Genomic DNA, 15,965 nt, shown 5'->3' with positions numbered 1-15,965 from the left:
ATTGGCTTACAATATCACCTTTACCTCCCAAAAAATAAGTCTTATTCTTTGGATTTAACTGAGTGATCAATTAAATAATCTAGCGACAGGTTCGAGCTAGAAGGTTCTTTAGTCGTCGATTGCGGATGTGGTTTACATATCGCATCAGGTATTTATCTCGAACATCAACTTTGTACACCATGTCACCGAATCTTCTTACGATGACACCCGCTACCGACGCAGACCCTCATTGTCGAAAATTTCTTACACTTGGTAACCCATTAGAAAACTGACATTCAATTCTCCTCACCTCGGGTTTACAGTCAGGCCTTCTTTTCTATGGATACATGCCTTCAAATGAAGTCCGAATTTTTCTTCCTAATATTAATTGAGCTGGAGATACACCCTTATGTGAAGTAGAGTTCGGGATTATTCCGGATGACTTTTTTGTCGTACCCTACTCTTGTGAGCATTTTGAAAATCACTAGAAAACAAATAAGATTAGATGACTAATCGGACATTTCAAAATCGGGTTTACAAATAAGAATAAATGGGTAATCAGACAGTTTTAATTTTGTGATCCAGTCACAACCCAATAGATTGAAAGATTTGTCAGCAACATAAAATTTGGATTTGATTATCAAGTCATTAAATTTGATAATGCATTTGATAATTCCAGTAATGTTAATTGGGGTGCCTGATGCATTATTTATGCAATAGGTAGTAGGATAAATGCTTGGTCGACCAGGTTCGTGCCAAGTTTTGTGAGAAATTGAAGTAACATCGGATTCAGTGTCCAATTGCAGTGTGATAGTTCGACCACTAACATTAATGGATATATATTTGCATAAGAATCGGGCGTTACACTCACGAAACATGTACTCAATCGATTCTTTCTGACACCTGATAATGCTTTGAGGTTTTACTGCGTTTGTAAAATTTCTCATTATGGCCATATCAAAGTTAAGTAAAAATGGGGATAATGGGCAGTCCTAATTAAGACCACTAGCGGTTACCAGTTATGATAACGGTTAGCTATAAACTTTTACTCAACCAATAGTTCTGAAGCAGAAAGTCTTCACGAAATTCATGTACTTCGTTGGCACACATTTTTTATGATAAACACTGCCACAAAACCCTTCGATCTATAGAGTTTAATTCCATCTTTAATTCAAAAAAATTATATCAATTCTGGACGTCGATTAATACGTCTTTTGTCTGCAACATGATAAAGCGTAAATTTATGACTAAAACACTCACGTCCAATTCAAAGACCAGCTTAGTTTTCTGGAGTTCATTGTTCACGAGCTCTAATTGTGGGTTGAATGGTTTATAAGAATGGTAGGCGAGATTATAATTTATGAACGAAACCGATCAGATTTAGAATAACAGGTTCTGGATTTTGGCGCGAAATTCAGTCATTCATTTGGCTAAATAGCATTTTGGCATTTAAGCTGATATCAGTTCGTGATGAAAACCTTAAATCGAATCCTAACCCTAACAATCAACTGTAAATCATAATTTTATTTCCTCACACTGGTTTATAACTGTCATTTAGTCCTAGTTAGTAGGTGGACATTCACAAGGTCGTCCATAAATTATAATGTCACGTAATAGTATTAATCAAACTGATTCCACTGAAATTATGGCAAATATTTATAGCTCATGTTGAGGATCTTACAGGTGTTATGGTTTCTAAGCTGGTTAGTTTAGTCGTGAAGTTTTTCCTATTCTTCTGAGCAACACCGGTACGTACTTCAAAGAAAAGTAAGCTACTGGAATTCCTCCACAATTGTCTAACATCTGTTGAACTGGAATCTGGTTGGTTATTCGTAGTTTGTCAACGCTGCTCTCCATGTTTTTTCTGATTGTTTTCTCTCATGACTTGAAGTCCGACCATGCAGTCGTCAGTCGTTTTTCTTACCGGCTGATAGATCTGATTGATTTCGATGAATCTGTTGATCTATGCTTGATCGGAGTGTTAGGCTTTTAAAAATTCTCTGAATTCCTTGCAATGGTTAAAACTGGGCAAATAGGATTATGTTCAGCTAAAAATCTAGCTAATAATTTAGTTTACCTGCCGAAATTGGACCATTGTCACTAACATTCTCCGAAATCATACTATCAGGAGCTCCTAATTTCTATTATTATCTTTGACCTTTTCAACTTTGTCCAAAGTACTGGGTATATATCACCCTCCCAGTTAGATTGTTTGGGAATAGTGGATAACTGAAAGTCACTTTAACTTCTTGTTGAATGTATGCTTCATTTCATTCACTGACGTTTTAAAATTAAAGTTGACTGTACAAACCGTAAAAATACAACTTGGTAAATTCTGAACGTAATATCTTGACGCTGAAAACGGTTTCTAGAATGTTGGATCTAAAACCATCTCCATCAGTCAACGTGACTGACCAAATAGCTAACTTACGTAAACTAATGGTTGTTTTGAACGGTAAGTGATTTCTAGCTATTGGTGTCGTTCTGTCGTGTATCATGCTGCAAATTCCACACTCAACGATTCCAGTCATTTTCTAGATTTAGTTCAGAATTAGATTTTTCAAAAAAATACTATGGCTCGATTTAAATTTCCATTCTCAAACCAAATATGAATTTTTTAAAGCACTGGCTTCACTTTAACATACCATATGGATGGCTAAACTCGGATACATTGAGCTACTTTAACTCTTTTGTATCACAACAATTATCATATTCAACTCTAATCTGCCTTAGGTCCTATCCGTTTAGCTAGCAACCAATGTAATATTCTATGTAAATGATTGATAGTACTTATCATCTCGAGAAATAATAAGATTCAGATAGTTTATTTTCTATCCACTATTAGTTTTCTATACTATTATGCGATCTTTTTGCCGATCGATTTTGTACTTAAAGTTGCAGTAGCCTTTTGATAACAGTTAGATGTAAGTTAGACACAACTGTCTGCCGTCAAAATTTCCTGAACTTAGATTTTTTTTAAAACTGTTAGCAAATCATCCAAAATTCGTTGATCAATAATTGGAACTAGATAACATTACAGTGATTACTGTATAATACTTTGTTACCTTACTGACTCTTGAATATTTTATCAGAAAATATAGTTAATTATTCGTAATTTTTAGTTTGAAATCTTTTGTGTTCAGTTTTTATGTATGTTGTCAATTATTATGATTCAAGTTTTTGCTTGAATCCAAAATTTTAGGCTTGGCCAAGGGTGTCATGATTAGTCATGAAAATATGGTAGATACAATCTGCTCTACAATGGAGTCTACGGAAGCAAAGGCAAGTTACTTTGGTATAATAAAGCAATAAAAATGAAATCGTACTTTTTTCTCAAAAAAAAAACACACCAGGGATCCTTGTTCATAAACATCTTAATGCAGTGTAATTTACAAACAAAAAAATTTTTCAAGCTTTTAAACTTTAGAAAGTATTTGTGTATTGATTAAATGAACTATTTATTTCCTAAGAGTTATCAGCTGAATACTACTGTAACCTGATTGACCTGTCTAACAGAGTCGTGTCAGAGTGTTGTCACATTCAATTATTAATGCTTACAAACTAAAACACCGGAAAAACTACGATAATGACCCGATTTCTTAAATGATTATAGCAATTTGAATGCTATATATATATATATCAGTTTGTCAAATGCTGTATAATGTCCGTACCTTACCTTATAAACTCCATTTACGTAATTAATTGAGTTAGTTGAGAACTGGGTCTATCAGCTCAAAACACATCTCAGATGTAACGTTTCTACTTATGCTGGTGGAAATACCCTACTCCTGTTGGAAGACTGTAACAGCATCTGGTTGAGGGAAACTTCGAATTGTTTACTTTATTTTAAGAAGTGAATGAATATGAAATATCCCGATGTGAAAAATCTATCTAAAAGAAATAACATTGAGCTAGTCAGAATGGGGTAAACGAGCTAAATTCAAGAAAGATTAACTTTTATATCATACCACGTGAAACGAGCATTAAAAGTACTACTGTATGATGTTCAGAACGTTTAAAATGATAACGGAAAACTATTTTCTCCCATTATAAAATAAAAATGATAATGTTAAACTTATAAAATGTTCAATTCTTCAAAAATAGACTAAATATAACATGCAAACCGACCTTATCTGTAAATTCTAACCATCAATCCTGACCCTAACTCTAAATCCTTGACCGTAAACTTCTGATCCTAACCCTGACATATTAGTCCTAATTTTAAACACAACTATGAACAGTATGTAAATCGCCAAAAATATTATTACGTTCTTGTAAATGTGTGATAAGACGGCTAAATATCACTCATATGGACGGATTTAGAAACAGAACAATCTGTAATGGATTTATTAATCATGTAAAATATCTTTACCCTTTGCAATATTGCTCGTCCTCCACAACTTATTCATTTGCTGATTAGCTAACGACTGGGCAAATTCCATTTTGGTTGTTTTAAGCTTGTCCTTTTACCATACTCTTACCGATCATTGGTGAACATAGTTGAAATGTAAATCATTGAGAAGTATGTTATTTTATTTTTCCTGAAGGTCTGACTTGACTGTTGCTTCCTTTGAACTGTTATTAGACCTTAAATGTTTCAGTTTATTACAACTTTGCTTTCTGCCGATAAAATCTTGAATAAATCATTTTGTTCCGTTCAAATCTGCCTGCAAATGTTTGTGTACGCTTGTTCTATTTATATTATCGAAATCTTTGAAACATATTAAATTATACCATAAAATTATTCACGCCCAAAATATTCATAAACTGTATTGATTAATTTCCCGACCGTAGCTGCTACCTTGACGTGGTGGTTGGGCTTGCCTATCGTGATGACCCAACCGAGCTATATTGGCTGGACATATATTTCTATAGGTTCTACTATGCCAGGCACGTCGGTTGGAGAACTGTAAGACTGAAGGCAACAACTCAAGGTCTGAGGGCGAAGTTGTACTGCTGACTGTAGAGGGCCGTGACGGCAGTAAGATGTTTCTCTCGGACAACCAGCATATGCAGCAATGCTGCCTTCTCACAAGGAAGGAAGGGGTTAAAAATGGTTTACCCTAAAACTGTCACACCTCACATTACCTCACGGATTTTTGTCTTCGGCGGTGAGGCCTTTTGAAGAACGAAGCTAACACGTTAAAAGCTTCCCACAAGAAAGCCGCGCGTAACCGGCCTCAAGCAGTTGTTCCTTGGGCTCTGCGGTCACTCTCCCAGGTCGTTAAGACCAACACTTCCATTTCAGGTTCCTCAAGAGATACCCTTCCATGGTGTAAGCAACCGGGAGGTGACATCAGCCCTCATGCCCGTAACAGCACATGAGATCAATTTGGTCACAATCAAATCCCGTAGTAATTCTCATATCTGCACGGCTAACCCTTCTCACGTTCCTTTATCACCTTGCGCTGCTAATGCAAGCGATTTGAGTACACAGAACGTTATTCTTGGTCTCTTGAAACCAAGCTCTAAATTACATATAGGAGCTTTTAACGTCTGAACACTATGCCAAATAGGACAACTGGCTTCCTTAGCTAGGATTTTAGAATCTCGCGACATCGGTGTGTACTGCGTCTCCGAAACGCGCACACATGATCCGAGTAGTGTCATTCATTTGACCTCACCATGCCAAAATAACGAACCAACTTGGCTCACGCTTCGTGTATCTGGAGGCCCTGATTCCGCTTCCTGTGGTCTTGCTGGTGTAGGTATAGCATTGAGTTTTAGGACAGAACCAGCTCTCTTAGTCTGGATCTCAGTAGGCAGCCGTTTGTGCGCTGTCCGACTAAACGGAACAGTAAGGAGTCGGAAAGAAAGGGACACTCGTCATTGCCTCTTCGTCGTCTCTGCTTACTCTCCCACTGACTGTAGCTCGGATGGTGTAAAAGACGAATTTTACAGAAAGCTTTCCGACATCCGAAAACCTAGGCGTCTTGATGTAGTAATGGTGGCTGGTGACTTTAATGTTCAAGTAGGTAAACTAAGCGAAAGGGAAAGACACCTGGGTGGATCTTATAGCGTCGTGGCTCAAAGAACAGATAATAGCGACCGTGTGTTGCAGCTATGCTCAGATAACCGCCTGTTCCTTGCAGATACTAACTTTAAGCATTAGGAAAAACATCTTTTAAAATGGTGACCCCCTAATTTGTCACAACGTTGGACCTAAATACATCACATCGCTACCAGCCACCGATAGAGGGGCTCGGTGGAAGACTGTCACTCATTGTGGAGCACATGCCTAGATTCAGACCATGCTCTAGTGCGGGCGCGTATTTGCCTGCGTCTTACTGGACGTAAGAAAGACGCTGCAAGTAAACCTCTAAGGGCCCTACTTAATGATAGTCAAGCTAAGAGTATATTTCAGGAACAACTAGGAAAACAGTTAGGCAGCCATGTAAATGATGCCCAACCCGAGGCAGCATGGAATGATATCCGAAAAGCTGTGGAAACAGCAGTGATATCTGCTAGTACGGTAAACCATAAGGTTAGGGAGAATCATTGGGTCTCAGCAGCATCTACCGCACTGATAGATGCTCGAAAACTCATCCAATCTGGCGCTGAACATGACGAAGAGCGGAGTCAGCTTAAGCGCAGACTGATAAGAAGCCTATGCAATGATCGCGAGCACTGGTGGGTAGCGAAAACAAGAGAGATGGAAAAGGCAGCGGCAATAGGTAATAGCAGACAATTGTTCAGACTCGTTAAGGAAACCGGTATTAGGAAACCGACTGTTAGCGAAACAATCTCAGAGAAAGATGGACATATCATACATTCTCAATCCAGGAGACTGGATCGATAGGCAGAACACTTTATTGATCAGTTCAACTGGCCTTCAGCCACACTTCGGTTTCCCACGATCGGTAGTCAACCTGAATGGCAAGTTAATGTAGGTCCTCCGACTCTTTATGAAGTTGAAAAAGCTATCGGAAATCTGACAGGTTTACTTCTGAGATTTTTAAAGATGGTGGTCCAGTATTAGCAGTGAGATTGACTGAGGTCTTAGGTAGAATTTGAGAACTGGACGTAATTCCATTTGACTGGTCTCAATCACTGATTGTGCCAGTCTATAAGAAAGGGCAAAAGTCCTCTTGTGTCAATCACAAAGGAATCAGTTTGACTAATATAGTGTCTAAAATATTCGCTTCAATAATACTTCGACGCCTAACCAAAGCTCGTGAAGAACAGACTAGAGAAAATCAGGCTGGTTTTCGACCTGGACGTGGTTGTATAGATCAGATATTCACACTACGTCAGGTTCTAGAACAGAGACACACGTTCAGACGCCCCACAATGGCAGTATTTCTCGACCTTAAGGCGGCATTCGACTCTCTGGATAGTAAGGTTCTATGGCAGTGTTTATCACTGAAAGGAGGACCAAAGAAGTACATTAACCTTATAAAGGCTCTCTACTCGAACACAACTGGTCGAGTGAGAGCTTATGGCGAACTGTCATCAGAATTGATTACCTCAAGTGGTGTTTGTCAGGGCTGTTCACTCTCTCTATTCTTGTTTAACTTTGTCGTCGACGTACTTTTAGAGATAACACTTTCCTCGTCTAAATTTCCAGGGGTTGAACTTCTACCAGGAGATCCACTAGTTGACTTGGAATATGCCGATGACATAGTTCTATTTGGTGAAGACGCTGACAAAATCCAGTCTTCCGACCACTCTAAGCAACAATGCAAACATGTTCGGGATGCGATTTCCCCTCCCCTCGAAGTGCAAAATGTTGCTTCAGGATTGGGTTGCATCGACACCCGAACTAACGATGAGGAGTGAAGTAATTGAGCGTGTCGACCGCTTCACTTATCTTGGAAGTCTCGTCAGTCTTTGTGGTCTGGTGTATGACGAAGTTTCAGCATGGATACAGAAGGCTCGACTAGCTTTTGCCAGCTTGTGTCATTTATGGTGTAGGCGAGATATCCGTCTACCAACTAAATTATAGGTTTGTTCCGTCCTACTTTATGACAGTGAAACATGGCCGGTAAGAGTAGAGGATATTCGTAGGTTACTAGTATTTGATCATAAGTGTCTTCTAAGCATTGCTCGTATGTCCTGGGACCACCGAATAGGTGTTACAGTTGTTAGGAAACGAGTTCTAGGAAAGGATGGTCAATCGATCGATGAAGTAGTGAAACGTCATCAGTTGAGCTGGCTAGGATACGTGTTACGTATGCCCAACCACCAACTGCCCCGACGAGCGATGGTTTGTAATGTTGGAGTATGTTGGAAGAAAGCTAGTGGCGGCCAGACCAAAACATGGCACAAATCCATGAAGTCACTGACAAGTGGACTGAGTCATGTTGGTAGGTGTAGACTACCTGGTTGGGGACCGCGAGACGATAGCAACCGATAACTAAACAACGTGAATGACATGGTTCAAAATCGTTTGCAATTGCACAGGTGCATTCACGCTTTGTGTTCTCCCAAATTATAATCTTCTGATATCTTCATGTCCTTTTCTTTTTTCTCTTTCCAAATTTATTTCACTGGATTATACACCTTGAATAACATCTTTAAACCCTAATCTTTTCGATTACTCTTTATACTTTTACTATCTCTGTGGTGAGTGCTACTTATATTGACATATGTAGTATATGATGTTAGTCGTGAACAGAAGGTCTGGCAGCAGAGGGGCAAGAGGATCGAACAGTAAAGAATGGAAACAGAATGGAATTGATATGAAAATGCAAGAACAATGAAGTCTGAGTCACTTTGAGACAATCGATGGACATTTTGCAAATTAAGCATTTACTTTATCATTGTTGGATTTTATTAACAAGTCCTGTAATTTTGTGTTAAATACATTCGATTGTTCCCCACTGGTGTTCTTGTTCACTACACCTCTACCACTACGGGATTTGAATCGACAATTGTATCTCTGTGATAATGTGGTGTGGAAACGTGAACTGATGTACGTACAAATTTCTACGTTGTTGCTGATCGACTGATTGATTAATTTTATCTTTTTACAGTTGTATTGTCGGAATTCTGTTCACATTTCATATCTACCTTTCGCTCATGTAATGGAGCAAGTTACTTCGGTAGGTCTTTTGCCTTTACATTATTAAAGCAATCAGTTTTAATAATATGAGCAATTATGTTACATTTTAAATTAACAATGAGTACTGTAAATATACCAACTTACGTCATCTTTTGTATGAAAATCATTTTAGTTGCAAAGATTTCTAGTCACTGTATAAATAAATAGGAGCTCTATTCACTTGGGTTTAATGGACCTCACAGACGTTTTTTCTGCTTTGGGGAAAATATTCATATTCAGTTACATAGCAGCACAATTGTAGTAGAGATTCATGTAGGGTTATTTTCAAACTGTTACGAAATACTCAAAATTCATTGAAGTTCGGTGTTTACAAGATTTTTCTTTTTCTATATCACATTAGTAACATTTTGTCCGTTCCTAGATATTATCAAAGTTAGTTTCTGTAACTTGTTTACTGTTACCCTTACTATAATTCAAAATATGTCTGAAGTATATCTAATCTTTCGTCTAACATCAAACGAAAGTTGGTAGTATCCGAACTAACCCATAGGACTGACTGAAGTGACTATTTTTTTATAAATTTAGGCTATAGGTCTTTAACTGACTCAGTCATTTTGGTCAGTCATGTATTCTGATGGCTATTGAATTTGGGACTTAGGACTTGTTAAGAGTGGAAAACACTAAATAAACCACTTCAGTTAACTTGATCAGTCAATTATTTCCTGATAACATATCTAGAATTGATAACTTCAAGACTACCACTGAGGTGTGAATAAAATTTCAAAGGTAATATATTAATAGTTACTCGTCGATAGATAACAAGGGGAGACTACAATTTATGAACGAAACCGATCAGATTTAGAATAACAGGTTCTGGATTTTGGCGCGAAATTCAGTCATTCATTTGGCTAAATAGCATTTTGGCATTTAAGCTGATATCAGTTCGTGATGAAAACCTTAAATCGAATCCTAACCCTAACAATCAACTGTAAATCATAATTTTATTTCCTCACACTGGTTTATAACTGTCATTTAGTCCTAGTTAGTAGGTGGACATTTTCAAGGTCACTTTAACGTCGCACATAGGTCATCCATAAATTATGGTCTTTCCTTGAAAAAGAAAAGTCTTTCGTTATTCAATTCCTATTTTATCACGTGTTCTTGAGCTGAGTTGTGTTGAAGTCCTCTAGAATAGACACTGGGAGGGTATCTATTGTAAATATTTGTCTAAAACAAATTAACGCCCCATTCGTGCAGAAGTGGAAGACCGAGCGTTATAACAGTTACACAGAAAGTAGACTTAATGGGTTTCGGTGAGTAAGAATCGCCGTAACAACTCCAAGCTAATTAGTGTCTGTCAGTAACTTTAATAACCCAACAGTATATGGTTCACCATTAATATCATGATATAGGGTCTTAGATCTTAATAATTTACCTTTCATAAGTTATGTCCATGTACCAAGTACTCTTTGGTGAAAATCACGATTGAAGAATATGCTAGATATCTATTTACAGCCACTTAATTAATTCCTAAAGACTTTATTCTCTTTCAGTTTTTCTCCATCAGATTACGTATTTACTACCCTAGATGAACGAAAACTTTGGTCAGTAGTTCATTCTCTCGCCTAATAATAATGTAACTTTCTAACAGATTTTGCAGTAGCTCGTATATATATTCTAGATTATGTTTGTAGCTACTCTAGAGCTACTGCCGGTCTCAAACCAGGGTAAAGGAGGAGGGCTTGATATGGGGTCAGCACCCCAACCCGTGGAAAACAACCTTGCTAAAAAAACGCTAGCCAGAATAAAAAAATCAAACCATTTAAACTCTACCCTGGGAGTTTAAGGATCTTCGTTTAGAAGGATTATGACGCCTCATGGTGAAAGCCGATATTCTTCGGAAGTCAACAAGTTGATGTCCTTTCTAACAGCCAGAGCAACGATTAACAGATAAATGGAATGTTCGGACAATGTGGTAGACCGGGAGGACCAGTCAAACAGCTGTGGAAATGAGGAGACACAACTTAGCGGTGCTCGAAATAAGTGAAACCCATTGGACACAAGCTAAACAGAAAAGATTAGCCTCAGTAGAGGTGCTGTTGTACTCTGGTCATGAAGCAAAAAATGCTTCGCACACACAAGGAGTTGCTCTAATGCTGTCCAAAGAATCACGAAAAACACTTGTTGAATGGGAATCTCATGGATCCAGAATCGTCAGCACATTCTCCAGAACAAAGGAGGTGATTATTAGGAGTGTTACCTAATGCTATGCACCCACGATAAAGATCAGATTTATGAGATGATGCAGTCGATCGTAGAGAAGTGCTCAGAGAAGGATCTGACAATCCTGATGATAAACTTGAAAGCCAAAATCGGAATAGACAACACCGGATATGAAAATATCATGGGACGATAGCAGCGACAGTGGGAAAAGCTGCGAGAGAGGAAAATACGAGACAGCTATGTGGTGCAACGAAGAAACTAGCAAGGAAATATAGTAAACCAGAGAGACTAGTCAAGGACAAAGGGATTCCGACCATTGAGATTCAAGAGCAAAGGAGCAGATGGGTATAGCACTTTGAAGAACTCTTGAATAAATCAGCCAAACTGAATCCACCAGAAATCAAAGCAGTACCTACAGATTTTCATATAAATGCCACTCCACCGATGATCGATGAAATCAAGACGATCATCAGACAAGTCGAAAACGGGAAATCAGCCGGACCAGACAACATACCAGCTGAAGTACTGAATTCAGACATAGAAGCAACTGCAAACGTACTCCATCTTCTATTCACGAATATTTGGGAGAACACATACCGGCAGACTGGAAAGAAGGATACCTCATCGAGAAACTAAAGAAAGGAGATCTGAGCAAATGTGAGAACTAACTACATAGGCATCACACTACTATCAGTACCAGAGGAGGTTTTTAACAGTGTTGTTGAATCGAATAAAAGATCCAGTGGGTGTCCAACTTCCAGATCAACAGGATGGGTTCCGTAAGGATCGGTCGTACACAGACAAAATGGAGACACTACGGATCATCGTTTAACAATTAAATGAATGGAACTCGTCACTATACACCAAGTTCCTTGACTATGAGAAAGCATTTAATAGCGTGGATAGGTGAACATTATGGAGCCTTCTTCAACACTGGTGTACTCGAAAAGATCGGCAACATAATCCGGAATTCATACTACGGACTACAGTGCAAAGTGGTGCATGGAGGACGGTTGACAGACTCATTCGAAGTGAGGATCGGAGTCAGACAAGGCTCCTCACTCTTCACCTTTCTTTTTTTTCGGTGGTTGGCTAGATTATGAAGAACTCGACATCTGAGGGGATGCGCAGAATGAAATGGACAGCTTGGATGCAACTGGACTATTTGAACTTCTCAGGTGAATCATCTCTTCTATCCCATATACACGAACAAATATAGATAAAGACAACTAGTGTAGCAGCAGTCTCTGCATCAGTAGGCCTCAACATACACAAGGGAAAAAGCAAGATCCTGAAATACGACACGAAGTACAACAAACCAATCACATTTGATGGAGAAGTTCTGGGAGAGGTGGGATCTTTCACTCAACTGAGAAGCATCATCGACGAACAAGGAGGGTCGGATGCCAACTTAAGGGCGAGGATTAGAAAATCAAGGGCAGCATTCCTACAGTTGAAGAACATGTGGAACTCAAAACAATTGTCCGTTGACCGGATACCATCAGCAACAGCCTACTGTTGGAGAGAACAAACCAGCTTCGAGCTGAAGAGGAAATTAGGAAAAGACGTTGGGGGTGGATATGACATACTAACGTCTGTTACTCGTAGTGGAGCATAGGCCACCGACCGGCATTCTCCAACCCACTCTGTCCTGTGCCTTTTCTAGTTCTATCCAGTTGTTATTCATCCTTCTCATGTCTGTCCCTATTTGTCGGCGTAATGTATTCTGTGGTCTTCCTCTCCTCCTTTGGACTCTAGAATTCTAAGTGAAGGCTTGCCTTTCGACGCATTTGGGTGCCTTTATCAATGTGTGTCTTATCCACTTTCAGCGCTTCTTGCTAATTTCTTCCTCCGCTGGATTCTGGTTTGTTTTCTCCCACAGTAGTTTGTTGCTTATTTTGTCTGTCCAACGGATCTGAAGTATTTTGCGTAGACAACTGTTAATAAACACTTGTATCTTCTGGTTAATGGCTTTCGTAGTTCTCCAAACTTCCGATCCATACAGAGGGATATGACGTAAATTGGGGAAATCATCAGTGTGTCACATGGCAAGGCCTAACTTGGAATCCAAGGAACACTTTGCGTCGGCAGCTGGAGGCAGACACTATTGGAGTGAATAGAAACTGCAAACAACTGGAAAGGACTGTGCAGAACATAGTTATGTGGAGAGTGCTGGTTGGCAGCCTATGCTCCTCTACAAGGGGGCAACAGACGTAATTAATTACAGTGTGATCATATTTTACTAGTGAGTTACAACTTAATGAAACCGCCCTAAAATACAGTTCGGAATTCCCAAAGGAGTTTCATTTTAAGTGTATTCGATACATATCAGCCTACCGCCACGACGATTTTTACGAACGGCAGAATTAACGATTCTCAGGATGTTTGAAATTGCATAGTAGTAGATTGCTTACATAGATTTGATTTTGGAAAATTATTTCTAGTATGGTTGGTAAAGTTTCAACGTAGTGAAAATATTAGTGACAGATTCATTAGAATAATTGTTGAATTCGCTCGAAGTCTATTGGATTCAGAAAACTGTCTTGCTTACTCAGAAATATCTGTATATGAGTATATATAAAATATATATGTGGTTGTACAATAAATCATGATTAGTTATATTTAAGCTTACATTCTAGGTGATAAGACAAGTACAACAGATAATTTCAAACCAGTAAAACTGATGTGTTTAAAATGGTTGTCAATGTTAAATGCGTTTCAACCAATAAGAGCATAAACAGTTTAATTTAACCAATGAGAAACAAGAGAGGGGGATGAACCCTCGTTTATGACAAGTAATATAATCATGAAACAAGAATTTCACAGTACAGATGTTTAGTTTTCAAATGAATAGATTTAATCTTGAGAGTGTTTTATAGACTTGACAAAAGCACCCCAAACATCAGTGATCTGTGATTGGAAAAGATTATTAGAAAACTTTTACCATAAAGTTTTCGTATCCTTTTTTTTTTGTTTTAATATCCTTGAGTAATGAATTCATTTGGTAAGGTGTTTAGAAATCATCAATTACTGAAAGATAGAAATGAGTTCACTGGTTCAGCTCTGATATCAGGAATTAACCTTATAAAAGTCACTACTGGTCTTTGTGTTAGGAACCTAAGTGTTCATTTGTTCACTGCATTCTTTATTTATTTAAGCTCATAAATCCTGGTACAATCGGAAACCCAAAATGCTGCATACATATGAAGTGATAGTATTGTAAATAAATAAAGAATATAAAGATGGTACTATCAAAGAATAAATGAATTACAATTATATTTGATAAAAGTCCTGTTAAAAGCACAACTAAGAAACAGTTCACTTAATTAAGCAATGCTCTTACAGTAATGACGAACGAAATCGAAGGTACATCTTCCAATTAGAAACATCAGAACATGAAATTCTTGTATAAGTTAATCAGATTGCTATTGATTTTATAACCGTAGGCTTTTATTCTGGGTTGTATTTGATAACGTCTTAAATCAGTGAGTTTCATAATCGTTAGAACTGCGGATCACTGTATTTTCTACGAATTTCAGAACGTTCCTTGAGAGTAAGTACTGTTTGCTTTTATAGCAGATGAAAGTAAGAACTTTTATAAGATTCTCCTTACCATTTCACTCTTTTGGTTTATCTTCTCAGTTTTATAAAATATTTAGTTATTGGTTGATAAGTAGCGTAATCTATTCGTAAATTAGTCACGAACTGCTAACACCACTCTATGGTACAGATTTATGCTCTAGTCATTGTTATGTGTTATCTAATAAATCAATGCTGATTTCGCATTTTGGTATACAAAAGGTCATATAACTGTAGCATCATGGACATCAGACAATAACCATATCTCAGAGTCTGAACACGAGTTGCCATTCTTGAAAACAACATCGTTGTTTATTGCCTTTGCTTTCACATGTTTGCACTTGCAGGCTGCTGCTGTATTTTGTGGAGCACAAATCGGATTCCTTACTGGAGCAATTACTGGCTTGTTAGATGATGCTCAGGCTCTAAAACCTACAGTACTTCCGGCGGTTCCACGTGTCTTGTCGCGTATATATGAAAGATACCAGAATGCACTTGGTAATTCATTTTTAAAAAGGTATCTATATGAATATACTCTTAAAAGAAATCTAAAGATTTTAAACAGGTGAGTAAAGGATTTGTTTTTTATTATACTAAATGATAACCTACTTATTTTGTTCTGGATAATGTTTTTTATGTCAAATAATCTTATTTTACTACCCAATAAACTTTAATCCGTGACTGGAGAATAGTTTGATATTTATCGTTTCATTATTTATTTTCTAATCGTGTACAACACTGAAGATAAACTCATCGAAAAGGGTTATTTCGTCAATGGAACAATTTCTCTTTTTTGCTGTTTAAAATGGACGTCTTTAATTTATTCTTAAATAGTTTATTCTTCATTTTAAAATACCTTTCTATTTCGAATGTTGTTATTTATGTAAGTAGCGTTTAAATAGTCCTTAATTACCGAGATTACGAGATGGCCTATTCTAAGCAATCATTGAAAACCTGAAAGCTTTCGATGATTGTTTCGTCCTTGTATCGGACTCCTTAGTAGTGCCCATCTACGATCCAATCACCATTGATCGAGCTATGAACGTTTGAATTTTTCGGTGAGCGCTTAATCTTTGAACTGATGAGTTGCCATTCAATGAGGTGCATATCAAAACTCAATCGATTCGTGATATTACGCGACCATATTTAATCGTCTGATGGGTAACAACCACCTCACATC

General features: G+C 37.8%; 1 protein-coding gene across 2 annotated transcripts in view; it reads left to right on the top strand.

Moving 5' to 3' along the window:
• Positions 1-15,965, top strand: part of ACSL6_10 (Long-chain-fatty-acid--CoA ligase 6) — a 51,186-nt gene that overhangs the window by 24,102 nt on the left and 11,119 nt on the right. For both annotated transcript variants that reach the window (XM_051218696.1, XM_051218695.1), the window contains 3 exons: positions 3,182-3,261; positions 8,955-9,023; positions 15,133-15,350. In XM_051218696.1, coding sequence (XP_051070874.1) covers positions 3,182-3,261; positions 8,955-9,023; positions 15,133-15,350 — 367 coding nt within the window. The remainder of the gene's footprint in view (positions 1-3,181; positions 3,262-8,954; positions 9,024-15,132; positions 15,351-15,965) is intronic.

The sequence above is a fragment of the Schistosoma haematobium genome, chromosome ZW (genome assembly GCF_000699445.3).
Source record: "Schistosoma haematobium chromosome ZW, whole genome shotgun sequence".
Classification (NCBI taxonomy): Eukaryota; Metazoa; Platyhelminthes; class Trematoda; order Strigeidida; family Schistosomatidae; genus Schistosoma; species Schistosoma haematobium.
This window is presented reverse-complemented; position numbering and strand designations above follow the sequence as displayed.